This window comes from Heptranchias perlo, chromosome 8, assembly GCF_035084215.1.
Source record: "Heptranchias perlo isolate sHepPer1 chromosome 8, sHepPer1.hap1, whole genome shotgun sequence".
NCBI lineage: Eukaryota > Metazoa > Chordata > Chondrichthyes > Hexanchiformes > Hexanchidae > Heptranchias > Heptranchias perlo.
Window position 1 is genome coordinate 52,973,623 of NC_090332.1, and position 27,296 is coordinate 53,000,918.

General features: G+C 44.1%; 1 protein-coding gene across 8 annotated transcripts in view; it reads right to left on the reverse strand.

Moving 5' to 3' along the window:
- The window catches only part of tmem242 (transmembrane protein 242), a 73,596-nt gene that overhangs the window by 25,577 nt on the left and 20,723 nt on the right, over window positions 1-27,296 (reverse strand). For 3 of the 8 annotated variants that reach the window (XM_067989117.1, XM_067989116.1, XM_067989114.1), the window contains 2 exons: window positions 23,490-23,627; window positions 10,921-11,105 (listed from right to left, as the gene is read on the reverse strand). In XM_067989117.1, the coding sequence (XP_067845218.1) occupies window positions 10,992-11,105; window positions 23,490-23,627 (252 nt within the window). In that variant the 3' untranslated portion in view covers window positions 10,921-10,991. Of the gene's footprint in view, window positions 1-10,920; window positions 11,106-17,544; window positions 18,412-18,728; window positions 18,927-19,779; window positions 20,129-23,489; window positions 23,628-27,296 lie in introns of those variants that run through there. The other 5 variants (XR_010963684.1, XM_067989115.1, XM_067989119.1 and 2 more) reach the window with 3 other exon arrangements.

Consider the following 27,296-nt stretch of genomic DNA (forward strand, 5'->3'; position numbering starts at 1 on the left):
CCAACGCATTTTCTTAACCTCACACAGCTGAACATGAAGGCCCCCCCCTCCATCGGTGGTATTTAAAGGGATCATGCAGGAGTTACAGGTTAGTTGTTGCATTATTTCTTCTGGCTGCTGGTGCATTTGTACGTGCTTTTGGAGGTTTCTAGTACTTGGATAAAGTTTCAATATTCTACAGACTGGCTGACAGGCAACAGCAAGGGCATTGGCGGAGTGGCAGGGATGGGAGCAGGAATGCCGTCATCCTGTGAGAGGACAGCAGTTTCATGTTCCATGGAGCCACTGCCACTTGCTGCCTCTAGTTATGCCCCACCTTCTCCTGCAAGAAAGAGGGAAGTGTGTCTGAGAGGCATGCAGATGTGGGTGATGTGGCTGTCATGGTTGAATACCAGTGTGTGTGAACTGTGAGTTGTGGGTGTGAGGCTTGCAACAGTGCTAAGTGTGTGAGGGTGAGATAAAGCATGATTTGAGCAGTTGATTTCTGACTGAAAGAGATTGTTGGTTAGGTGGGTGATGGGGGTGTGGTGAATTGAGCAGTGGATGAGGCTAATGGTGCTCTTGGTACGATATGCCACTTAATGCTTGAACTCATGCATCTTGACAACTCGTTTTAAATCATTGAACTTCTTCCTGTACTGCATTCGTGGTCTTCGAGCTATGCACCTGGCATTTACCTCCTCCGCTACTTCCTCCCACTGCCTCTTCAGCATATGTCTGGAGGGCCTCCTGTCCCTCTGCGAAGGATGCCCCTCCCTCTCTCCACCTCTTGCACCAAGGCCTCCAGTGCATCATCAGAGAACCTTGGTGTACGCTCTCTCCCAGGTGCAGCCATTCTTCAAAGTATCACAGCACAGATTCAGTTTTGAAAAGATTCCCGCTGCTTCTTGCAACCACACTGTACCTCCCCTTTAAGAGGTGCAGGCTGCCTTTGAGAAATGCGAGCCACTCGCAATATCTGGGCCCCCTGACGGTGTGTGCAGCCAATCAAAAGTGCAGGTAGCGCTGGTTGCACGCAACAATCATTTAAAACGCAATGAACGGGTGCGGGTTAATCGAGTACCGCGATCCTCATGCCCGTTTTCAGGGGTTACCCAATTTAACCCCCATAGAGCACAAAAGCAAGGAAGTTATGCTAAACCTTTACAAGACACTGGTTAGGCCGCAACTGGAGTATTGTGTTCAATTCTGGGCACCACACTTTAGGAAGGATGTCAAGGCTTTAGAGAGGGAGCAGCAGGGATTTATTAGAATGGTACCAGGGGTGAGGGACTTCAGCTATGTGGATAGACTGGAGAAGCTGGGGCTGTTTTCCTTGGAACAGAGAAGATTAAGGGGAGATTTGATAGAGGTGTTCAAAATCATGAACGGTTTTGATAGGGTAAATTTTTGATAGAGTTTCCAGTGGCAGAAGGGTCGGTAACCAGAGGACACAGATTTAAGCTGATTGGCAAAAGAGCCAGTGGCGACATCAGGAAACATTTTTTTATGCAGCGAGTTGAAATGATATGGAATGCCCTGCCTGAAAGGGTGGTGGAAGCAGATTCAATAATAACTTTCAAAAGGGAATTGGATAAACACTTGAAGGGAAAAAAGTTACAGGGCTGTGGGGAAAGAGCAGGGGAATGGGATTAATTCCCCAGGTGAAGGGGAATGAGAACTTTCTTGATCAGTATGTTTCCGGCGCAACGAGGAAGGGGGCATTGCTGGATCTGGTTCTGGGGAATGAGGTGGGTCAAGTGGAGCAAGTGTCGGTAGGGGAAAATTTAGGGAACAGTGATCTTAAGGTTTAGATTAGCTATGGAAAAGGACAAGGAGCAATCTAGAGTAAAAATACTTAATTGGAGGCGGGCCATTTTCAGTGGGTTGAGAACAGATCTGACCTGGGTAAATTAGAATCAAAGATTGGCAAGCAAAAATGTAATTGTACAATGGGTGGTCTTTAAAGAGGAGATGGTTCGGGTACAGTCTAGGTACATTCTCATGAGGGGGAAAGGTAGGGCGACCAAAGCCAGAGATCCCTGTGTGACAAAAGAGATAGAGAGTAAGATGAAGCAGAAAAAGGAGACGTATGGCAGATGTGAGGTTGATATTAACGTGAGAACCAGCCTGAATTTAGAGAGTTCAGAGGGAAAGTAAAAAAGGAAATAAGAAGGGCAAAGAAAGTATTAGAATAGACTGGCAATTAACCAGTCTAATAAAAGGGAATCCAAAAGTCTTCTATAGGCATATAAATAGTAAAAGGGTAGTAAGAGGAAGGGTGTGGCTGATTAGGGACCAGAGGGAGGCATGGAGGCAGAGGGCATGGCTGAGGTATTAAATGAGTACTTTGCATCTGACTTTACTAAGGAAGAAGGTGCTGCTAAAGTAAAAGAGGAGGTAGTTGAGATACTGGATGGGCTAAAAATTGATAAAGAGGAGGTACTAGAAATGCTGGCTGTACTTAAAGTAGATAAGTCACCAGGTCCAGATGGGATGCATCCTAGGTTGCTGAGGGAAGTAAGGGTGGAAATTGCGGCGGTACTGGCCATAATCTTCCAATCATCCTTAGATACGGGGGGTGGTGCCAGAGGACTGGAGAGTTGCAAATGTTACACCCTTGTTCAAAAAAGGGTGTAAGGATAAACCCAGCAACTACAGGCCAGTCAGTTTAATCTCGTTGGTGGGATAACTTTTAGAAACGATAATCCGGGACAAAATTAACAGCATTTGGACAAGTGTGGATTAATTGAGGAAAGCCAGCACGGATTTGTTAAAGGTAAATCGCGTTTAACTACCCTGATAGAGTTTTTTGAAGAGGTAACAGAGTGGGTTGATGAGGGCAATGCAGTTGATGTGGTGTATATGGACTTCCAAAAGGCGTTTGATAAAGTGCCACATAATAGGCTTGTCAGCAAAGTTGAAGCCCATGGAATAAAAGAAGTAGTGGCAGCATGGATACGAAATTGGCTAAGTGACAGGAAACAGAGCATCGTGGTGAATGATTGTTTTTCGGACTGGAGGAAGGTATCAGTGGTGTTCCCCAGGGATCGGTACTGCTTTTCTTGATATATATTAATGACTTGGACTTGGGTGTACAGGGCACAATTTCAAAATTTGCAGATGACACAAAACTTGGAATTGTAGTGAATATTGAAGAGGATAGTAATAGACTTCAAGTGGACACGTGGCAGATGAAATTTAACGCAGAAAAGTGTGAAGTGGTACATTTTGGTAGGAAGAATGAGGAGAGGCAACTAAAGGGGGTGCAGAACAGAGAGACCTGGGGGTATATGTGCACAAATCTTTGATGGTGGCAGGACAGGTTGAGAAAGCAATTAAAAAAGTACACAGGATCCTGGGCTTCATAAATAGAGGCATAGAGGCAACGAAGTTGCAATGAGCCTTTATAAAACACTGGTTTGGCCACAACTAGAGTATTGAGTCCAATTCTGGGCACCGCACTTTAAGAAGGATGTGAAGGCTTTAGAGAGGGTGCAGAAAAGATTTACTAGAGTGGTTCCAGGAATGAGGGACTTCAGTTACGTGGATAGACTGGAGAAGCTGGGGTTTTTCTCCTTAGAGCAGAGAATGCTGAGAGGAGATTTGATAGAGGTGTTCAAAATCATGAGGGGTCCAGACAGAGAGAAGCTGTTCCCATTGGCAGAAGGGTCGAGAACCAGAGGACACTGATTTAAGGTAATTGGCAAAAGAACCAAAGGCGGCATGAGAAAAATCTTTTTTGTGCAGCGAGTGGTTATGATCTGGAATGCACTGCCTGAAAGGGTAGTCATGATGTGGAGATGCCGGTGATGGACTGGGGTTGACAATTGTAAACAATTTTACAACACCAAGTTATAGTCCAGCAATTTTATTTGAAATTCACAAGCTTTCGGAGGCTTCCTCCTTCCTCAGGTGAATGTTGTGAATGTCCACAACATTCACCTGAGGAAGGAGGAAGCCTCCGAAAGCATGTGAATTTCAAATAAAATTGCTGGACTATAACTTGGTGTTGTAAAATTGTTTACAATTGAAAGGGTAGTGGAGGTGAATTCAATTGTGGCTTTCAAAAGGGAATTGGATAAGTACTTGAAGGAAAAAAAATTGCAGGGCTATGGGGAAAAGGCAGAGGAGTGGGACTAGCTGGATTGCTCTTGCGAGCTGGCAGGGGTTCGAATGGCTGAATGGCCTCCTTCTGTGCTGTAACCATTCTATGATTCTTATTGGATAGCTCTTTCAAAGAACCGGCACAGGCACGGTGGGCCAAATGGCCTCCTCCTGTGCTGTACCTACTACGATACTATGAATGGGTATGTACTCCAATTGGCAGGATGTGACTAGTAGTGTCCCCCAGGGACCTGTACTGGGGCCTCAGCTTTTCACTATATTTATAAATAACTTAGATGAAGGAATAGAGAGCCGTATATCCAAGTTTGCTGTCAGCACCATGTTAGATGGCACCGTAAATAAACTCGCTGCATAAAAAAGATTTTTCTCATGCTGCCTTTGGTTCTTTTGCCAATTACCTTAAATCAGTGTCCTCTGGTTCTCGACCCTTCTGCCAATGGGAACAGCTTCTCTCTGTCTAGACCCCTCATGAACACCTCTATCAAATCTCCTCTCAACATTCTCTGCTCTAAGGAGAAAAACCCCAGCTTCTCCAGTCTATCCATGTAACTGAAGTCCCTCATTCCTGGAACCACTCTAGCAGAAAGTTGCAAAGGGACAGTGATGATTAAGTAAGTGGGCAAAACTGTGGCAGATGGAGTTCAATATGGGGAAGTGTTAAGTCATCCACTTTGGACCTAAGAAAGAAAGATCAGAGTATTTTCTAAATGGTGGGAAGCTAGGAACTGTGGGGGAGCAGAGAGATTTAGGGATCCAATTACAGAAATCACTAAAAGGGCAGGTACAAAAAATAATTTAAAAGGCTAATGGAATGTTGGCCTTTATCTCAAAGGGACTGCAATACAAAGGGGTGGAAGTTATGTTATAGTTGTATAAAGCTCCGGTTAGACCCCATATGGAGTACTGTGTTCAGTTCTGGGCACCACACCTCAGGAAGGACATATTGGCCTTGGAGGGGGTGCAGCGCAGAGTGACCAGAATAATACCGGGGCTAAAGGAGTTAAATTATGAGGACAGGTTGCGTAGACTAGGCTTGTAATTCTCTTGAGTATAGAAGATTAAGGGGTGATTTAATTGAGGTGTTTAAGATGATTAAAGGAATTGATAAGGTAGATTAAAACTATTTCCTCCGATGGGGGAGTCCAGAACAAGGAAATTAGAGCTAGGCCATTCAGAGAGGCTGTCAGGAAGCACCTCTTCACACAAAGAGTAGTGGAAATCAGGATCTCCCTTTCACCAAAAAGCTGATGAGGCTAGGTCAATTGAAAATTTCTAAATTGACATTGATAAATTTTTGTTAGGCAAGGGTATTAGGGGTTACTTTGCCAAGGTGTGTAGAGTTAAGATACAGATCAGCCATGGCGGAATAGGCTTGAGGGGTTGAATGGCCTACTCCTGTTCCTATGTTTTCTTCCTATTTTCCTAAGCCTTTGAGAAGGTAAATCATTTTTAAAATGTTAATTGAAACAGTAGTGCCCCAGAGTTTCAATTTTAGAGCAGTTCCCACAATAATACTGGAGTTGCCTGACTGCCTGGAGCCTCTGGTCTTTGTTGCACCAATATACTTTTATTTTCTCCCTCCCATTTTTCTTCCTTTTTTCTTGAATCACCCTCTATCGTGCATGCAAGCTTTCAGTGTCACTCCGAAGCCAGGTCAAATGGCAAATCCATATCTTACTGTAAGAATATAGATGTTGTTTTTAATATGGATCAAAGACAAAACAGCTAATGTAGGAATTATGGTTAAACAACGAGTGGATCAGAATTGGTTTAAACTGTGTGCTCGCAAATCCTATCTTTGATCACAATGACACAGCAAAGATAGAAAGCAAAGGTTGCTGAGAAAACATTAGAAAAGGATGAAAATTTTATGGTTGTGTGTTCAGCGATCATCAATTTGATGAACTAAGGGGCATTAGATGCTCAACAAAGTTAAACTCATTAACCTAAGGATCACAAATTAAAAACGTGATGACTTAAGTTGATGAATTGTAAAGTCACAAGTGTGACCATATATGGGCAATGAAATTACTTTTAAAAAGGGGATCAAAGCTATTTGTCACTTCGGAAGAAGAGATATTTCTGAATCCAGCACATGTCCCAAGCATGTAAGTCTGTAGTTGACTACTTAATTGCTGCTTGTAATAGAATAGGTCTGCTAGACTCTTGTCTGCTAATGTTGTGTCTAACTGAGTTCGCATGGACTTTGATTAATAAATGTCAAACTGATGTCTCATGAGTTAATTAGAACCCAGAACTTAACACATTTTATGTAAGGGGTTGTGTTTTATTATATCATTGACTTGATTTAATTAAAATGTATTAACCAGACTGTTTCAGTGTTTCCCAGTCCTCAAAATTGTAAAGGATATAAACCCAACACTTACCACACCATGGTGCAGCATCACTAAGGCTGCCCAAGATTTATAGCTCTAATTAAAATCCAAACCAAAAATTTTCCTGATTTGGGTTAACTGACCTCAGCCACGACCCCAGATTAAAATTGTTATTTGTGCCCTAAGGTTCAAGGGAGGTAACTGGCCAGGTTTCCTACAACTGATTGCTTGCCAGTGATTCGCTGCTAGAACCCTTACAATGCAGATGTGGACATTGGAGGTAGATTTTTGTCTTCACCCACCTGGGTGATAATCTGGCAGAGAGGATTGTCCACCTGTTATAGAACCCACCTTAATGGAATGAAAATCAGGCAAGTTTTATAAAATCAATCCGCTCCGCCAGATTACCACCCAGGCGAAGGTGAAAATCTACCTCTGGGTGAGGATGGGATCTGGAACCATGAAATTATATCCCAGTGAGGAAAGAAAATTGATGAGGACATTTTTAAAAAAGGATATTTTTTAAACTAACAAATAATAATTTGTGCTTAGCAAAGCTGACGATGGTGAATGGAACACATTCCACTCCAGGCTCCTTGCTTATATTCCATGTGTTATGCGCTAAATGAGGCACTCTCTTTCAATTATGTGCTTCAGGCTCAACCTCAAAAGAACATCCCTACCGCACAGGTGTGAAAATTTTTCTATTTTCACCCCTGTGGTCTCATCAGAGTGAGAATGCATATATACCTTTGTGTTGTAGATGCATTTTTTTTGGAAGAGGATAACCTATCATCTAGGGTCGTCTTCATTCTTTGAATGATAGCATCTCTCACACCCAGTAGAAGTATGTCCAATGTTGACTGTTATGAGGAATTGCGTGTTTTTTCTTTTGTCCTGCTGTTATTTGGCCTACCCCCTCATCTGTCCCCCGCTCCCAACCTGTATGATAGCTTGTTCTTACTGACCCATGTTCAAAACACTAACCATAAAATACACCTTTAACATAGAAAAAGTCCCAAAGCAGAGAAGAAAATATAGATAAAAGGAAGTAATGGACAACATAGTGTGAGAGATAGGAAAGGTGACTAAAACCTTGATTGAAAAGATGGGTTTCCAGAAGGTTTTGAAAGGGGGAGAGAAATGGGGTGGGGGGGGGGGTGGGAAAGAGATCTCCAGAGAATATTATATGAGGCAGTGGAAGGTTCTGCCACCACTTAGGAAGAGAGGAGATGATGCACAAATGGCCAGAGTTGGAGGACCAAAGGATGTAGGATAATGTAAGGCTGGAGGAACTTGCAAGATAGGGTGAAGCCAGGTGAGGGAGGAATTTGAAGACAAGGATTTTAAATTTAATCTTTAGAGGCACAGGGAGCCATGAGAAAACCATTAAATATGATGGGCTGTGCCTGGTATGATATTTGAAGATAGGACTCTACTCAGGCTACTGGAACCCTTGGAGGAACAGCATCTAATCCCTGTGCCACTAGGGCATAAAATGCCGCTAACTTTAGAACTGGCCTCTGTAATACTATGCCCACTCAAAATCTCATGATCCTCTTCATTAATATTTTCCTTCACTAGCACATTCCTCTTCCTTCACCGAGGGCATCCAAAAGGGAGAAAAATGGACCTAACAATATCAGCTAACTTCAACAGCTGGGCTAGAAATAATTCTGGCAGCTGCTGTATAAATTGGCACTGATTAAGACCACTGACCCCATCAGCACCTGAGTTTGCAAAATTGGTCTCCTGTGTGTTCAGCTGTTCCATGCAGGGAGAGCCAACTTGAACAGATAAAAACTGGGGGAGAATCTGAGAATTGATTGATCAGGAGTACTGGTAACAATTGGTTCTGAGCGAGGTTCTTTGAGAAGCCTCAAAAAAAAGGGTGGGGTGGAAAAGAGAGCTAGTTGTTGTACAGGTGTTGAGCCTTTATAGAGTGAGTGCAGGAGGCACAATGACATCCAAACAAAAAAACCAGTCCAAACTGGAAAGGTTCCTATGTGAGGGATGGCTGACTGAAAGAACAGCAATGCATTTAGGCTCCTTCACAGGGTGCAGACAGAGGAGACTGGACTGCATTTGACTCCAGGGCCCAAGAGGTGAAACATTGCAACATACAGCCCTGGAAATCATAATATAGTTCAATTTTTTTTTTGTTTGTCACATTTTTGCTCTGTGCCATATGTAGGAATTTTAGGCCGGGGTGAGAAATTCAGGCTTTTGGAGAAAAGACAATGCAAATGATGAGACTAGGATTCAAGCTGAAATCTCAATTTTTTTTTTATTGGTTCATGGGATGTGGGCGTCACTGGCGAGGCCGGTATTTATTGCCCATCCCTAATTGCCCTTGAAAAGGTGGTGGTGAGCCGCCTTCTTGAACTGCTGCAGTCCGTCTGGTGAAGGTTCTCCCACAGTGCTGTTAGGAAGGGAGCTCCAGGATTTTGACCCAGCGACGATGAAGGAACGGCGATATATTTCCAAGTCGGGATGGTGTGTGACTTGGAGGGGAACGTGCAGGTGGTGTTGTTCCCATGTGCCTGCTGCTCTTGTCCTTCTAGGTGGTAGAGGTCGCGGGTTTGAGAGTGGTGTCGAAGAAGCCTTGGCGAGTTGCTGCAGTGCATCCTGTGGATGGTACACACTGCAGCCACAGTGGTGAAGGGAGTGAATGTTTAGGGTGCTGGAAGGGGTGCCAATCAAGCGGGTTGCTTTGTCCTGGATGGTGTCGAGCTTCTCGAGTGTTGTTGGAGCTGCACTCATCTCGGCAAGTGGAGAGTATTCCATCACACTCCTGACTTGTGCCTTGCAGATGGTGGAAAGGCTTTAGGGAGTCATGAGGTGAGTCACTCGCCGCAGAATATCCAGCCTCCGACCTGCTCCTGTAGCCACAGTATTTATGTGGCTGGTCCAGTTATGTTTCTGGTCAATGGTGACCCCCAGGATGTTGATGGTGGGGATTCGGCGATGGTAATACCGTTGAATGTGAAGGGGAGGTGGTTAGACTCTCTTGTTGGAGAGGGTCATTGCCTGGCACTTATCTGGCACGAATGTTACTTGCCACTTATCAGCCCAAGCCTGGATGTTGTCCAGGTCTTGCTGCATGCGGGCTCGGACTGCTTCATTATTTGAGGAGTTGTGAATGGAACTGAACACTGTGCAATCATCACCGAACATCCCCATTTCTGACCTTATGATGGAGGGAAGGTCATTGATGAAGCAGCTGAAGATGGTTGGGCCTAGGACACTGACCTCAGCAACTCCTGCAGCAATGTCCTGGGTTTGAGATGATTGGCTTCCAACAAACACTACCATCTTCCTTTGTGCTAGGTATGACTCTAGCCACTGGAGAGTTTTCCCCCTGACTTCACTTTAAAACAATTTTAGTTAGTATAGGATTTTTTTTGCTACTTATGGTATTCTGAAGCTACCAAACATGCACAAAGTCATCCACAATTGCTGCATTAAACCAGCCTACTCTTTTAAAAACCCAAACATCACATGTTACTGGATCTTTTAAGTTTGGTCCAGGACTAACCTAACATTCGGTTTAAAGTAGTTATGGAAATGGACAAGGAATAATCAAAAGGTGAAAATACTCAACTGGAAGAGGGCTAATTTCAGCGAGTTGAAAAAGAATCTGGCCCAGGTGGATTGGAAACAAAGATTGGCAAGTAAAACAGTAAATGAGCAATGGAGGCCTTCAAAAAAAGGATAGTTTGGGTACAAACTAGATACATTCCTATGAGGGGGCAAGGAAGGCCATCCAAAGCTGGAGCTCCCGGGATGACCAGCTATGCGTACCATGTTCATTTGGAATTCCTGTAATGTTGACATTGACCAGTTTAAAATAAACAACTTGAAGAACCCAATTTCCTATTTAAATCAATCTCAGACAGATTCTCCATAACAAATAGCCTATCCAACTTTAATATTTCAAACAATGCACAGGCATAATGGGCAGTCTTGAGCCTCAAAACTGTACTGCACCAAATAAAAATAATCTAGTATGGCTCATGGATAACTCCAGTTGGTAAAGCTACTGTGTGGTGTAATACTGAACCACAGACCAGGTAGATTCCTGATCTACGTTGAGTTAGCTAATCTCAGTTAAGGAGGGTTTGGGGCCTACAACTGGCCTCAGCATCATGAGTCTGAGGAAAGGGGAAAAACCAGTCAGCACTTCTGCTAGCCAGTAACCCCTGCTGGAAAGTGTGCATGTGGATGTCACCAGTCAATAGTCTGCCAACAGTTGCTGTCTATGCCCATCATATTAGAATGGCTTTTTAGGCACATGGAGGTTCCACCTTCCACAAACCGTACTCAAATACGAGTTGCTGCCTTCAAAAGGAGGGGAGAAAAATTTTTAAAAGATATACATCATTTAAAAGAACTCTAGTCTTCACAATATTTACACAGGGTTTTCGAAAAAAAAGTCAGTATATTTTAAATCAGCACAAAAATGTTCCAGAATGTATAAAAGTTGCATTAATTTATTTCAGTTTGGGGAAGGGAGATAGTGCACTCTTCACTTTAATCAGCACCAAATTACTTTGATTTGAACAGGTTTTCCCAACTGAACTTCTCAGCAGCCTCCGATAGGTCCGTGCTTTTTGGAATTTCAGGGAATATCGATTGCATCTTTTCTTTGAATTCTGTCAGCTGCAGAAGATGAGGGGGAGAAATTCACAATGCTAAATTTTTTTTTCAGTACACACTTATTAAATTTCATTTTGGTATGTTTAAATTAATTCAATTAGGATCTATGGAAGTGGGGACAGAGAAGAATTCTTCATTTTGTTAATATTTGTGGAGAAATAATCTTTTGAAGTTTAAAAAAATTCTGATTTTTCACTCCTTTGAAGTTAAATGTAATTATGTTCTGGAATGGCTATCAATTTGCTTCCATTTTTTTCTTCAATTCTTGGAATACTTAATACTTCGCCAGGGGCTATTCATAAAATCAGTTCCCTATCATTTGTATGTGGTTTATGAACAACATCATGAGACTTCAATTCCTGCAGTTACACAGGCTTTAAAAATAGGCCCTCAGAAGTCCATCTGTCTATTCCTTAGTTGCATTGGAGTCAGGTAGGAAGACTTTGATGGTAGATCACAGCTCTATTTAAAGCTGATTGAATAGAATGGAATCAGATCTGCTCAGCTGAGGAAATGATAACATTACCAATATTTTAAAATATAGATATTAAGGAGTTCTGCTTTTCCCTTAATTCAGTGGCAAGAAGTCACAGCATTTCATAGAATTTTAACAAAATACTGTAGTTAAGGGCATTACAGTTAAGCCTGGTCACTTTGCCATTCTCAGACATGCACTTTCCAGGAGTCACTGGATGGCAATGAGATGTAGATAATCTTGGCTGATCTTTTTCCTTTCCTTACTCCAAGGGTTCTGAGGCCAATTGTAGTGGTCCATCTCAAATAAGCTAACTTAGCAAAAGACCTTTTAAATATTATAGATTGTTGATGAAGTGACAGAGGGTTGATGACAGTTATGATAAAGTACCACATAATAGACTTGTCAGCAAAATTAAAGCGATTAAAGGGATAGTGGCAGCAGGATCCAAAATTTGCTGGGGGACAGAAAGCAGAGAGTAGTGGTGAACAGTTATTTTTCAGACTGGAGGGAAGTATACAGTGGTGTTCCCCAGGGGTCAGTATTAGGACCACTGCTCTTTTTGATCTATATTAATGACCTGGGCTTGGGAATAGAGGGTATATTTTCAAAGTTTGCAGACGACACAAAATTCAGAAATGTTCTAAACAACGTGGAGGATAGTAACAGACTTCAGGAGGACATAGACAGGCTGGTGAAATGGGCAGACATAACAGATGAAATTTGACGCAGAGAAAAAAAAAAGTGTGAAGTGATGCATTTTGGTAGGAAGAATGAGGAGAGGCAATATAAACTAAATGGTATCATTTTAAAGGGGGTGCAGGAAGAGACCTGAGGGTGCACACACTCAAATCTTTGAAGGTGGCAGGACAAGTTGAGAAGGCTATTAAAAAAACATATGGGATCCTGAGCTAAATAATAGAGGCAGAGAGTACAAAAGCAAGGAAGTTATTTCTAAACCTTTATAAAACACTGGTTAGACCTCACTTGGCGTATTGTGTTCAGTTCTGGGCACCACATTTTAGGAAGGATGTCAAGGCCTTAGAGAGGATGCAGAAGAAACTTACTAGAATGGTAGCAGGGATGAAGGACTTCAGTTATATGAAGAGACTGGAGAAGCTGGGGTTGTTCTTCTTGGAAGAGAGAAGGTTAAGGGGAGATTTGACAGAGGTGTTCAAGATCATGAACAGTTTTGATAGAGTAAATAAGGAGAAACTGTTTCCAGTGGCAGAAGGGTTGGTAACCAGAGGACACAGATTTAAGGTGATTGGCAAAAGAGCCAGAGGAGACGAGGAAACTTTAAAAAAAAACGCAGTGAATTGTAATGATCTGGAATGCACTGACAGATAGGATAGAGGAAGCAGATTTAATAGTAACTTTCAAAAGGGAATTAGATGAATACTTGAAGGGAAAAAATTTAGAGCACTATGGGGAAAGAGCAGGGGAATGGGACTAATTGGTTAGCTCTTTCAAAGAGCCGGCACAGGCACGATGGGCCCAATGGCCTCCTCCTGTGCTGTACCTATTATGTATAAATTTGGAGTCTTGTACTTTCCACAAACCCTGCCTAATCCTTCATAGATGTGAGAGCAGTGGGTAGGGAACAGCTGTCCCCAAGTAGACTGACTAGCTTCTTAGGAATTGGACAGATTGCATTTCTTTTCTGAAAATACTTTGAACCCAATAAACATTTTGCAATTGGTCTGTTTAAAACATTTCTTTTTAAGCCTTCAGTCAGTTTCTTATCAAGCCTTCAGTCACTTTCTTATCCAGTCCCAAGATTTAGCCTGAATCCCCACAACTTCTGAATGCAATAGGCTTTTGTGCAGAACTTTGTCAAATGCCTCTTGGAAGTTTAGGTACACCACATTATGATGTTCATTTCCGGGCTTTCCTCAGTTCATTTCCACAAGAGAAATCAAGCCGAATCCCTTCTGAATCCACATTTACTAGGTTATTATTGTACTCAAGTTTACTCTTGATAATCAATCCAATATTTTATACAGAATTGAAGACCTAATGGGGGAAATTTTAACCCCACTAGAATGGGCGGGACAGTGGGGGGTGGGTCAAATTGGTGAAAAAGGAAACCCAACTCCAACCTGCTGCGAACGTTGGCGGTTTTGGGGTCAGCCGACTAACCCGCTCTGGGGAGGCGGGTCGGCAATTATAATATTGAAATGAGGCTCTGTGCCTCAGATTTTGTCAGCGATTTGGAATGAACGTCTCCAGCATGGGTTTCCCTGGGCTCGGGAAACAAAGGAAGGCGAAAACTGCCGGATTCAGCAGGTAAGCGCTTTTCCAGCAATGTTTGTGGGTGGCGCTCTCTCTCTCTCTCCCACCACCCACCGAACTATTATTCCTTAACTTTGTAAATGGTTTCCTCTGCTCAGACATAGAATCATAGAAATTTACGGCACAGAAGGAGGCCATTCGGCCCATCATGTCTGTGCCACCCGAAAAAGAGCCATCTAGCCTAATCCTCCTTTCCAGCTCTTGGTCCGTAGCCTTGTAAGTTGCGGCACTTCAAGTGCACATCCAAGTACTTATTAAATGCAATGAGGGTTTCTGCCTCTACCACCCTTTCAGGCAGTGAGTCCCTACCTCTGGGTGAAAAAAAATTCTTAACTCAATCCTTTTACCAGTTACTTTAAATCTATCCTTGGTTATTGACCTCTCTGCTAAGGGAAATAGGTCCTTCCTATCCATTCTATCTAGGCCCCTCATAATTTTATACACCTCAATTAAATCTCCCCTCAGCCTCCTCTGTTCCAAAGAAAGCAACCCTGGCCTATCCAATCTTTCCTCATAGCTAAAATTCTCCAGCCCTGGCAACACACGCGTAAATCTCATTTGTACCCCCTCTAGTGCAATCACATCTTTCCTGTAATGTGGTGGCCAGAACTGTATGCAGTAGCTGTGGCCTAAGTAGCTCAAATCATTAATATATACCACAAAAAGCAAGTGACCTAGTACCAAGCCCTGCGGAACCCCACTGGAAACAGCCGTCCAGTCACAAAAACACCCGTCGACCATTACCCTTTGCTTCTTGCCACTGAGCCAACTTGCCACTTGGATCTTTACTTTTTTGGCCAGTCTTCCATGTGGGACCATGTCAAAAGCCTTGTTGAAATCCACATAGACTACATCAAATACATTACCTTAATCAACCTTCCTTGTTACCACTTCAAAAAATTCGATCAAGTTAGTTAGACACGACCTTCCCTTAACAAATCCATGCTGACTGTCCTTGATTAATCCGTGCCTTTCTAAAGGACAATTAATACTGTCCCTCAGAATTGATTCCAGTAATTTGCCCACCACCAAGGTTAGGCTGACTGGCCTGTAGTTACTCGGTCTATTCCTTGCTCCCTTTTTAAACAATGGTACAACATTAGCAGTCCTCCGGAACTACACCTGTAGCCAGAAAGGATTGGAAAATGATGGTCAGAGCCTTGCTCTCTATTTCCTCCCTTGCTTCACTTAATATCTTTCTCCTCCCCTTCAGAATTGATTCACATCAACCATCTCCTCTAAAAGCCTACCCTTGACCCTTCCATCCCATCGCCAACCTCCCTTTCCTCTCCAAAATCTTTGAATGTGCTGACATCTTCCAACTCTGTGCTCACCTCATGTCTGAATCCCTTCAGCCCAGCATCCACCCCAACTACAGCTCCAAGATTGGTCTGATCAAAGTCACCAATTATATCCTCTCCAACTTTGATTGCAGCTCATTATCCATTCTCGTCCTCTCTGCTGTGTTCTGACACAGTTGATCACACTATCCTCCTCCATGGAACTGTCCTTCCATGGTTTCACTCCTAACTATCCTAACGCAACCAGCGCATTTCCAGCAATGACTTCAACTCCTATTCCTATAATGTTAGAGAATGTTGCTGAGGAGCATTCTGTATGTATGGGGACAGTTTCCATATTCATGCTGACAGTGCCCAGCTCTAATTCTCCATCACTTCCTTCAACTTCACAATTAGCTCTGTGCTGTCAGACTGCATGTCCAACATCAAGTTGTAGAAGAAGCATACTTTCCTCCAACTGAACATTGGGAAGACTGAAGTAATTGGGGGTAATTTTAACCCACAAGAATGGATGGGCTAGGGGCAGGTGGGTAGTCAAAATTGTAGATTTCATCAGTGGGACCGCAATCCGGCTCCAACCTGCCCACTTCCGGGTTTAACCCACGCTCATCCGAAACCTGGAAGTCCTGTTTCCACTTAATGCCGGCGGATTGTTAAAGGTGCAATTTACCTCATTGAAATAGTTGAGGTACTTAATTATTTGTGGGTTCTAAGTCTGAAACGACTTTAACCTCACCTGCACGTGTTTCCCATGGCGTCTCAATCTCACTAGTGAAACGGAGGAGAGATTCGTGCAGTTGTTTATTTTGCCTTTTAAACCTGTGATTGACACATCTGAATAAAAGCTGAAGCTTTGCAGCTGGTCTCTCAGGCAAACGTTTGGCTGAAAGTTCTTCTAGTGTTGAGACAGAGTTCTTTGTTGAGACAGCTTTTAGGAAGACTTTACAGCCTCTCAAACTGAAGTTCAGGATGGTGGTCACAATGGTTGGATTTGAGAGGACATGTGCGGAAGAAGAAAATGAATATCCATGTTAGCCACTTCGTGTTGTGTTGGGATCTGCTGGTGCACAAAACAGAGGTGCACAACTAGAACCTGGAAACAGCAGAGGGCACTACCCACGAGAGGTTATACAGGCAGAGGCTGAGTTTCCTGGACCTCTCTGAGCAGTGCCAACACAGGCTCAGATTGAGTCGGCAGGTAGTCGCAGACATCTGCAGCCTCCTTGAGGAAGAGCTGCTCCCTGCTGGACCTTGTGGCCACGCATTGCCTGTCACAGTAAAAGTAATCACTGCCCTCAATTTCTTTGCGTCTGTGTCCTTCCAGGGCATCATTGGTGACATCTCCACGGTCTGCAATCGCCTCACAAAGGCAGGTGAAAGATCGGTTGTTTGCCAAGGTGTCCGATTACATGAACTTACCCACCCGACGACATCAGCTAGAATGAGCAGACAGTGGGTTTTGCCTCTCTGGCTGGCTTCCTACAGGTGCACAGTGCAATGGACAATCTGAGGACCACCAGTAGTAGTCATAAGCCGAAATGGCTGTCACTCCACCAACACACAGCTGGTGTGCGACCAGATTCCCTGGCAGCTGTCATGATTCCTTCAGTTTGGGCGAGTCCAACATTCCATACCTCTTCCGGACAGGATACAGACTTAATGGCTGGCTCGTCGGGGACAAGGGATACCCGCTGCAGACGTGGCTCAAGATGCCCGTGAGGAACCCCCAAAATGAGGCGCAACAGCGATACAACCGGAGCCACGTGACCACCGGGTGTGTCAATGAGCAAGCCATCGGCATGTTGAAGATGTGCTTCAGGTGCCTGGGTAGGTCTGGAGGAGCTCTACAGTACTCGCCAGAGAGGGTCTCCAGAATAATCGTGTTGTAATGCGTCCTGCACAACATAGCGCAGCAGAGAGGGTTGCAGTTGGAGGAGGACAAAGGCGCTCATCAAGCATCCTCATTTACGAGGATGAGGAAAATGAAGATGAGGCACCCATCACCAGACTATCCATACACATTGCTGTCCATGATGCCAGGGGTTTCCTCATCTCACAGGTTCTCAATGAGATTTACAAAATAAAGAAATTGAGATACTCAGTCTGCCGGTCACAAGCACCACCATGACTACCAACCCCCACTTCCTCCCTTTGCACAAAACAGTCCTTCAACCATGCATATATCCATTGTACATTTGCCAATGGGTATGGTCATGTATTGGCATTCATGAAGCAAATGAAAGGGCGACTTGATACTTGGGGCACCATAATGGGCAAGATGTGGCAGCGGTGATAATAAATATAATGTGGCAATATAAAAAGAGAATGAACAACATAACATTTCTTAAAACACCCTTGTGCATACACTTGGTGAACTGAAATTGCTTCCACTTCCGCTTCTACGTGATGCATCCCCTGTGGCTTCAGCAGAGGTAGAGGTAGGTTGCTCACATCCCTGCACTGACTGCTGAGGCCTACGGCTCTGGGTTTTGGAGCCAGTGAAGGCCCCGCCAAAGACTGCTCTACCTGCCCCTGTTCAGGGGCAGGCTCGGCCATCTGGAAAGGAGGCAGCATTGTGGGTACTGTTTGAAAGGGGGGTGGGGCAACATGGGAACGCTTTGAGTGGAGTTCCCACTTCCATGTCCCCTTTCGCGGGTCAGCGCCACACCACTCCTACCACTCTGCCGGAACAGAACAGTGATGCCTTGTAAGGTCACGGATAAGGTATCAGTCATCCTATTTAAGGCGGCAGGTATGCTGGCTTCCAAAGTCTGCACAGCCGTGTTCATGGCCTGCATAGACTCATTTGTGAGCCATGCTTGAAGCTCAAATGGAGGCGACCACTCTCTCCATTGCAGACATTCTTCCACTTATCTGCGACAGCAACCCTCCAGCATTTGTGTTGGACTCCTCCATCCCCTCCGTTATAGTGGGGTGTGCGCGTGGCATTTTTTCCAGTACATCGCAAAGGTGCAGCTGTACCTCAATTTTTCTCCTTCTCGACACTGGCCCCCGGGGTTCAGCATCTGCCCCTGCCACCAGTGTCTGCTCGGGCTCACTTGTGAGTGGTGAATCACCAGGTAACAACCCAATTATCTGGATAACCGGACCCACCAGTGCCAGTAGCTGCACTGGTACATGACCATATCCTGTGATGGTGCACCCTCAGAGGGAATGAGGTCCTCTGAGGAATCGATCTCTTCCATCTCGCCACATTCTTCTTCAGCGCGTGAAGGCCCTGGAAGACAACAAAATGAGATATTAATTATTTATCGGTGAAGTGACAATCTTGCCAATCATCATACTAAAGGTCTGTCAGAGTTCAGTGATTGATGAAATAAAGTCATCATATCATAGTAGGTACAGCACAGGAGACCATTCGGCCCATCGTGCCTGTGCTGGCTCTTTGAAAGAGCTATCCAATTAGTCCCATTCCTCTGCTCTTTCCCCATAGCCCTGTAAATTTTTTCCCCCTTCAAGTATTTATCCAATTTCCTTTGAAAGTTACTATTAATCTGCTTTCACCACCCTTTCAGGCAGAGCATTCCAGCTCACCTCCGTTCCACATGTGAAAGATGTTAAAGTTCTGTTTTGAGGCATCTGCGGGTACCCAGTCTCTCCATCTCCGATGGATGGGGATGCAGCTGTCCCACTTATCTCCATTGCCTCCTCCTCCACTTCAGTCAGCTGGACTATCTGTGGTGGTCCACCTCCAGTCCTTGTCCTCTCCCTTGCATTTTGCGCTGTCTTCTCCTACAAGGGGAGAAAGAACAGACCTGTGAGTGACTGAAGTTGCCATATTCACCTGATGTACGCATTGCTTTGGGTGAGGCTGACTATGAAACAGATGCATCACATTTGCACCAGGATTGGGGTGAGTGGCATGGTGAATGCATAAATGGGGAACCTAAGAAATAGGAGCAGGAGTAGGCCATATGGCCCCTCAAGCCTGCTCCCCCATTCAACAAGATCATGGCTGATCTTTGCCCTCAACTCCACTTTCCGCCCAGTCCCCATATCGCTCGATTCCTCTAAAATCCAAAAATCTATCCATCTCAGCCTTGAATATAGTCAATGACTCAGCATCCACAGCCCTCTGGGGTAGAGAATTCCAAAGATTCACAACCCTGTGAGTGAAGAAATTCCTCCTCATCTGTGTCCTGAATGGCTGCCCCCTTATCCTGCGATTATGCCCCCTAGTTCTAGACTCTCTAGCTAGGGGAAACAATATCTCAGCATCTAGCCTGTTAAACCCCCTCAGAATCTTATATGTTTCAATGATATCATCTCTCATTCTTCTAAACTCCAGAGTATAGGCCCAGTCTACTCAATCTTTCCTCATAGGACAACCCTCTCATCTCAGGAATTAATCTAGTGAACCTTTCTTCCACCACCTCTAAGGCAAGTATATCCTTCCTTAGATAAGGAGACCAAAACTCCTTCAGGAGGTGAGGAAGCACATAGAAAGTGAATAACGGTTGATGCTGAAACTTAAGTGCGTATGAGGATTGATGTGATCGAATAGGCATGCCAACAGTGAGGGGAGGGCAGAGGGGAAGGGGGGTGCCACAACTTAGGATGTGGGCGAATCATCAAATCTACTCACTTTTCCCAACCTGGTTAGGTCATTAAAACGCTTCCTGCACTGCAGCCAAGCCCTGGGCACAGTGTTCCTGCTGCTGACCTCTTCTGCCACCTCCAACCACGCCTTCTTGATAGCAGAAGCAGGTTTCTTCCTCCGATCACTTGGGTAGGTGACCTCCCTCCTGCTTCTCACAGCATCCAGCAGTACTTCAAAATGACATCAGGTCTGAGAACCTGGGTGTTGCCTTTCTCCCATAGTTTTATTTCCTCTCCACCAAAATCCATTTTTGAATCGGCCCTTTAAATAGTGGCATTCAGATCACATTATCCTGGTGCACAGTATGCCTGCTGCGCAGCTTGGAGACGCGAAACTTGGAAGTAAAATTGAGTGCCTTCAAATTAGTTGCAATTGCAGATTCCGACGCGCTCACTTGACTTCAGAGTTTCCCACGCAATAATCTACCCACCCGCTCAGTTCCTGGCTCCATGCTAAAATCATGCCCATTAAATTCAGGTCCCATCAAAAACTCTGCACCCTTATCGTCAACTTAATTTCCCTCCCGTCTGCTCATTCAGGTTGTATCAGTTTGCAACTTGTGTCCCAGAGCTAAGCTCCAAATTGCATATTCTGGTCATGACCAAAACTGTTTACTTCCACCTCTACAACATACTTGCCTGCATCCCTGCCTCACTTCTACCATATCTGAAACCCAAATCCACACTTCTGCCGCCTCCAGACTTGATTTCTCCGATTTCCTCCCCATCAGCCTCCCAAACTCTACCTTCAGTAAAATCTTATCCAAGTCTGCATCTTGTCTCGCACCAAGTCCTAATTGTTCATTGCAACAGTCCTCACCAACCTCATTGGCTCCCTATCCACTAACATGTAGATTTCCAAATTCTCATCCTTATCTACAAAACCTTCTATGGTCTCACTACACCATAGCTGTCTATGACTTCCTCCACCTGTAGGTCTCATTCTGAGACCTTCATTCCTCCCTCCATTTTACTCTTAATTGTTGCAGTCCTACTCTCTCCTTTCCTAAAATTTACCAAATCGACTGTGTCTTTTGTCACCTCTCCTAACGCCCCACTTATGCTCAGTATCCACTCATTTATTCCTCTAAGTTGCTTTCAGATGTTACATAGAATTACATAAAATTTTACAGCACAGAAACAGGCCATTTGGCCCAACAGGTCTATGCCCTACATGAGCCTCCTCCCACCGTACTTCATCCCACCCTATCAACATATGTTGTTATAATACATATAAAACAAAAGTTTGTTGTTGTTCTAATGGGGAGAAGAATACAGACTTTCTAGTTGCAATTCAATTCACAGACAGTTCACCAAGTGCTCAATTACAAAAGCATGCCAGCCTCTGATTCAATGGAAGTTAGTTAACTTTCTTTCCCTGGGTTACTACAATGACAATTGAGGGTTTGGAATCACAGTTGCATCTACATCAAGATTTCAGCACCCTTAATTTAAGAAAAAAAGAAACTGACAGAAAGATGATCAGTTTGGTGAAAAATCCAACAAAGAGTTTTTTAACTGTACTAACGTGACAAATCTGTATTTAGGAATAAAAGGATGGTTCCCAACATGTTAATTTTCAAAAGCAATCTAGAGTTAACAAGAAGGAGGCAAAACATAGAACATAAGAAATAGGAGCAGGAGTCGGCCATACGGTCCCTCGAGCCTGCTCCATTTAATAAGGTCATGGCTGATCTTTGACCTCAACTCCACTTCCCTGCCTGATCCCCATATCCCTCGACTCCCTTAGAGTCCAAAATCTATCGATCTCAGTCTTGAATATATTCAATGACTTAAGCATTCACAGCCCTCTAGGGTATAGAATTCCAAATATTCACAACCCTCAGTGAAGAAATTCCTCCTCATCTCAGTCCTAAATCACCCATCCCTTATCCTGTCACTATGCCCCCTAGTTCTAAACTCTCAAGCCAGAGCCAGCCTCTCTGCATCTACCCTGTCAAGCCCTCCTAAGAATTTCATATGTTTCAATGAGATCACCTCTCATTCTTCTAAATTCCAGAGAACATAGGCCCATTCTACTTAATCTCCCAGGAATCAATCTAGTGAACCTTCGTTGCACCGCCTCTAAAGCAAATATATTCTTCCTTAAGTAAGGAGACCAAAACTGTACACTGTACTCCAGGTGTAGTCTCACCAGAGTTCTATATAATTGCAGCAAGACTTTCTTACTCTTGTACTCCAACCCCCTTTGAAGGCCAACATTTGCCTTCTTAATTGCTTGCTATACCTGCATGTTAATTTTCTGTGTTTTGCGGACAAGGACACCCAAATCTCTCCGAACACCAACATTTAATAGCTTCTCACCATTTAAAAAACTATTCTGTTTTTCTGTTCTTCCCACAAAAGTTAATAACCTCACATTTCACTCCATCTGCCACCTTCTTGCCCACTCACTTAACCTGTCTATATCCCTTTGCAGACTCTGTGTCCTCCTCACAGCTTACTTTCCCACCTAGCTTTGTATCATCAGTGTACTTGGATACATTACCTCTAAGTCATTAATATAGATTGTAAATAGTTAAGGCCCACTGATCCTTGCAGCACCCCACTAGTTACACCCTGCCAAACTGAAAATGACCCGTTTATTCCTACTCTGTTTTCTGTCCGTTAACCAATCATCTATCCATGCTAATATATTACCCCCAACCCCATGAGCCGTTATCTTCTGCAGCTCAGAAATATAGCTATGCTACTAAAAGGATGAGCCAGTTGAAAGATTTTACAACAGAACTATTATTAAGAAAAGGAACAGAAGCCCTAATTTCAACTTCCCCGCCTTAAGAATCAGAGAATGGTTACAGCACGGAAGGAAGCCATTCGGTCCGTCGAACCCATGCCTAAGAGCAATCCAGCTAGTCCCACTCCCCTAAGAGTGCTGAAATCTTGATGTAGATGCAGCTGTAATTCCAAACACACAGTTGTCCTTGTAGTAACCCAGGCGGCCGGGGCGGGGGGGGGGGGGGGGGGGGGGGAGAAAAGGAAGTTAAAATGAGGGAAGTGATCCCCCTGTCTTCCCGCCATGTCCCAATGTCAACCTGCTGTTTTGAGCATGTGAGCGGGACACCCGCAGTTAGGAAGCGGGGTCCTTCTTTAAATATGCTGATTGGGTCATGATGTCGTCATTGGGACCCGACTGCAATATTAGTCAGAGCTTGAGTGCGGGAGCAGTGATGGCTTATCAGGTAAGTTTCAAAATTTAATTTTAGCTTTCCTTGTAGGCCAGGAGGAGCTGCGGTACTCCTCCAGGCCTCACAAGGAAGCCTTGGGCCTCCCTCCTCATCCCAATCGTCTCCAGAGCCCCCCCCCTCAACTTATTGCCGGGGACCATTCCCATGGGACCCAAGCTGCGGTCCTGCCGCCGAATTCTGGCTCCCGCCCACCGGCGAAGTAGTGGATAAGGGAGAGACTCCGAAAATATTTATGGAAATCAATATCAGCCAGGCCTCCATGCCCCGGGCTCCCTGTTCACTTCGTGGCTAGCATGCACCATACTTGCCCTCCCATCTAAAAATCAGGGCCAAAAAGTCTGAAGAGAGGAAGTCAATTATCCAAGGTGACAAAGTAAAAATCTGAAATACTGAAAAATCGTTGGTGAGACAAATTACATTTATGGACCATGAGATGTAAATCTCCACTTTTGGCGATTCAGGAGATTAAAAGAAATAAAATACTTACACTGTGTACTCCTAAAGCCTTCCAGACTGTAAGGCTAAGCAACCCAACCCCGCACCAGGCATAAAGAGAACCCCAGCCTAGGGCTCTCAAGGCCAGTGATGCCCCACTCTCAGGAACAGCAACTGTTGCAATCACCCCCTAGAAGAGAAGGGAAAAATATAAAAGAAAGACTTGCATTTATATAAATGCCTTTCACAACCCTAAGGACCTCCATCAGGTCACCCCTCAGCCTTCTCTTTTCTCGAGAAAAGAGCCCCAGCCTGTTCAGTCTTTCCTGATAGCTATAACCTCATGGTTCTGGTGTCAACCTAGTGAATCTTCTTTGCACCTTCTCCAGTGCCTCTATATCCTTTTATAATATGGAGACCAGAGCTGTGCACAGTACTCCAATTGTGGTCTAACCATGGTTCTATACAAGTTTAACATAACCTCTCTGCTTTTCAATTCTATCCCTCTAGAAATGAACCCGTGCTTGGTTTGCTTTTTTAAAATCGCCTTATTAACCTACGTCACTACTTTTAGTGATTTGTGTACTATACCCAGAGATCCCATTGCTCCTCTACCCCAATTAGACTTATTATCCAAGCATATGTGCCCTCTTTATTCTTCCTACCAAAACGCACCACCTCACACTTATCTATATTGAAATCCATTTGTCAAGTACAGGTTCATTCTGCAAGTTTATTAATGTCTTGTATTTTGTCGCATTCTTCTTCAGTATTAACTATATCCGCCCCCCCCCCCCAAAAAAATTTGGTGTTGTCTGCAAGTTTTGAAATTGTACTTCCGATTCCTGAGTCCAAATCGTTTATGTAAATTGTGAACAACAGTTGTCCTAGCACTGATCCTTGTGGAACACCACTTCCCACCTTTTGCCAGTCTGAGTAGCTACCCCTTCTCTCTGTTTACTGTTCTGTAGCCAGCCAGCTTGCTATCCAATCTGCTCCATGTCCCATGACTTCATATGCCGTGACCTTAGTCACAAGTCCACTATGCGATACTTTTTTGAAGGCCTTTTGAAAACCCATATATAATCACATCTCCTACATTACCTTGGTTTACTCTTTATTACTTCTTTGAAGAATGCAATAAGGTTGGCCAAGCATGACCTTCCCTTTTGAAATCCGTGCTGCCTACTGTATGATATTTTCAGTTTCTAGATGTTTTTCTATTACATCTTCGAGTAAAGATTCCATTATCTTTCCTACCACTGTGTGGAGATGCCGGTAATGGACTTGGGTGGACAAATGTAAGCTAGAACCTGGTGTTGTAAGATTCCGTACATTTTTCCTACCACCGACATTAAGCCAACTGGTCCATAGTTCCCTTCTGAAGCGTAGTCACTGTTGCAATGTGGGGAAATGCAGCAGCCAATTTGCGCACAGCAAGGTCTTACAAACAGCAACGTGATAATGACCAGATAATCTGATTTAGTGATACTGGTTGAGGGATAAATATTGGCCAGTGGGACAAATCCCCTGCTCGTCTTTGAAATAGTGCCATGGAATCTTTTACATAACCTGAGAGGATAGATAAGGCCTCGGTTTAACGTCTTATCCGAAAGACAACATCTGACAGTGCAGCACTCCCTCAGTACAGCACTGAAGCGTTAGCCTAGATTTTGTGCTCAAGTCTGGTTGTGGGACTTGAACCCATAACCTTCTGACTCATAGTGAGAGTGCTACCACTGAGCCACAGCTGACATAGTAGGTACAGCACAGGAGGAGGCCATTTGGCCCATTGTGCTTGTGCCAGCTCTTTGAAAGAGTTAGCCAATTAGTCCCATTCCCCTGCTCATTCCCCAATTGCCCTGTAAATTTTTTCCCTTCAAGTATCTATCCAATTTTTAGAAAATTCGTTCATGGGATGTGGGCGTCGCTGGCAAGGCCGACATTTATTGCCCATCCCTAGTTGCCCATGAGAAGGTGGTGGTGAGCCGCCTTCTTGAACCACTGCAGTCAGTGTAGTGAAGGCTCTCCCACAGTGCTGTTAGGAAGGGAGTTCCAGGATTTTGACCCAGCGACGCTGAAGGAACGGCGATATATTTCCAAGTCAGGATGGTTTGTGACTTGGAGGGGAACGTGCAGGTGGTGTTATTCCTATGTACCTGCTGCTCTTGTCCTTCTAGGTGGTAGAGGTCACGGGTTTGCGAGGTGCTGTCGAAGAAGCCTTGGCGAGTTGCTGCAGTGCATCCTGTGGATGGTACACACTGCAGCCACTGTGCGCCGATGGTGAAGGGAGTGAACATTTAGGGTGGTGGATGGGGTGCCAATGAAGCGGGCTGCTTTGTCCTGGATGGTGTCGAGCTTCTCGAGTGGTCAGGCCGTTTTTTAAATTCTTATTGTGACTTTTTTTTTAAAAGCAAGATTTTACAACTGAGTGGCTTGCTAGGCCATTTCAGAGGGCAATTAAGAATCAACCACATATAGGCCAGACCGAGTAAGGACGGCAGGTTTCCTTCCCTAAAGGACATTAGTGAACCAGATGGGTTTTTATGACAATCCGGTAGTTTCATGGCCACCATTACTGATACTAGTATTTTAATTCCAGATTTTTAAAAATTAATTAATTGAATTTAAATTCCCCAGCTGCCGTGGCGGGATTTAAACTCATGACTCCGGATTATTAGTCCAGGCCTCTGGATTACTGGTCCAGTAACAACCACTATGCTACCGTACCCAACCTTTGAAAGTTACTACTGAATCTGTTTCCACCACCCTTTCAGGGAGTGCACTCCAGATAATTACAACTCGCTGCGTAAAAAAAATGTTTTAGTGTCGCTTCTGGCTCTTTTGCCAAGCACCTTAAATCTGTGTCCTCCGGTTACCGACCCTTCTGCCACTGGAAACAGTTTCTCCTTATTTACACTATCAAAACCATTCAGGATTTTGAACACCTCTATCAAATCTCCCCTTAACCTTCTCTGTTATAAAAGGAGAACAACCCCAGCTTCTCCAATCTCTCCACATACCTGAAGTCCCTCATTCCTGACACCATTCTAGTAAAATCGCTTCTGCACCCTCGAAGACCTTGACATCCTTCCTAAAGTGTGATGCCCAGAATTGAACACAATACTCCAGCTGAGGCCTAACCAGTGTTGTATAAAGGTTTAGCAAAATTTCCTTGCTTTTGTGCTCTATGTCTTTATTAATAAATATGCTTTTATATAATAGCCTTCTCAACTTGTTCTGCCACCTTCGAAGATTTGTGTATGTGCATCCCCAGGTCTCTGTGTTCCTGCACTCCCTTTAAAATTGTACGATTTACTTTATATTGCCACTCCTCATTCTTCCCATCAAAATCCATCATTTCACACTTCGCTGCGTTAAATTTCATCTGCCACGTGTCTGCCCATTTCACCAGTCTATGTCTTCCTGAAGTCTATTACTATCCTCCACGCTGTTTACTACATTTCAGAGTTTCGTGTCGTCTAAGTTTGCAGATATTATACCCTTCATACCAAAGTCCAGGTCATTAATATATATAAAAAAAAAGAGCAATTGTCCTGATACTGACTCCTGGGGAACATCACTAGATACTTCCCTCCAGTCTGAAAAACAACCGTTCACCACTACTTTCTGCACCTTAGCCAATTTTGTATCAACACTGCCACTGTCCCTTTAATCCCATGGGCTTTAATTTTGCTGACAAGTCTATTATGTGGTACTGTATCAAATGCCTTTTTAAAGTCACAACATCAACCACACTACCCTCATCAGCCTTGTCTGTTACTTCAAAGAATTCAATCAAGTTAGTCAAACACGATTTTCCTTTAACAAATCCATGCTGACTTTCGTTTATTAGCCC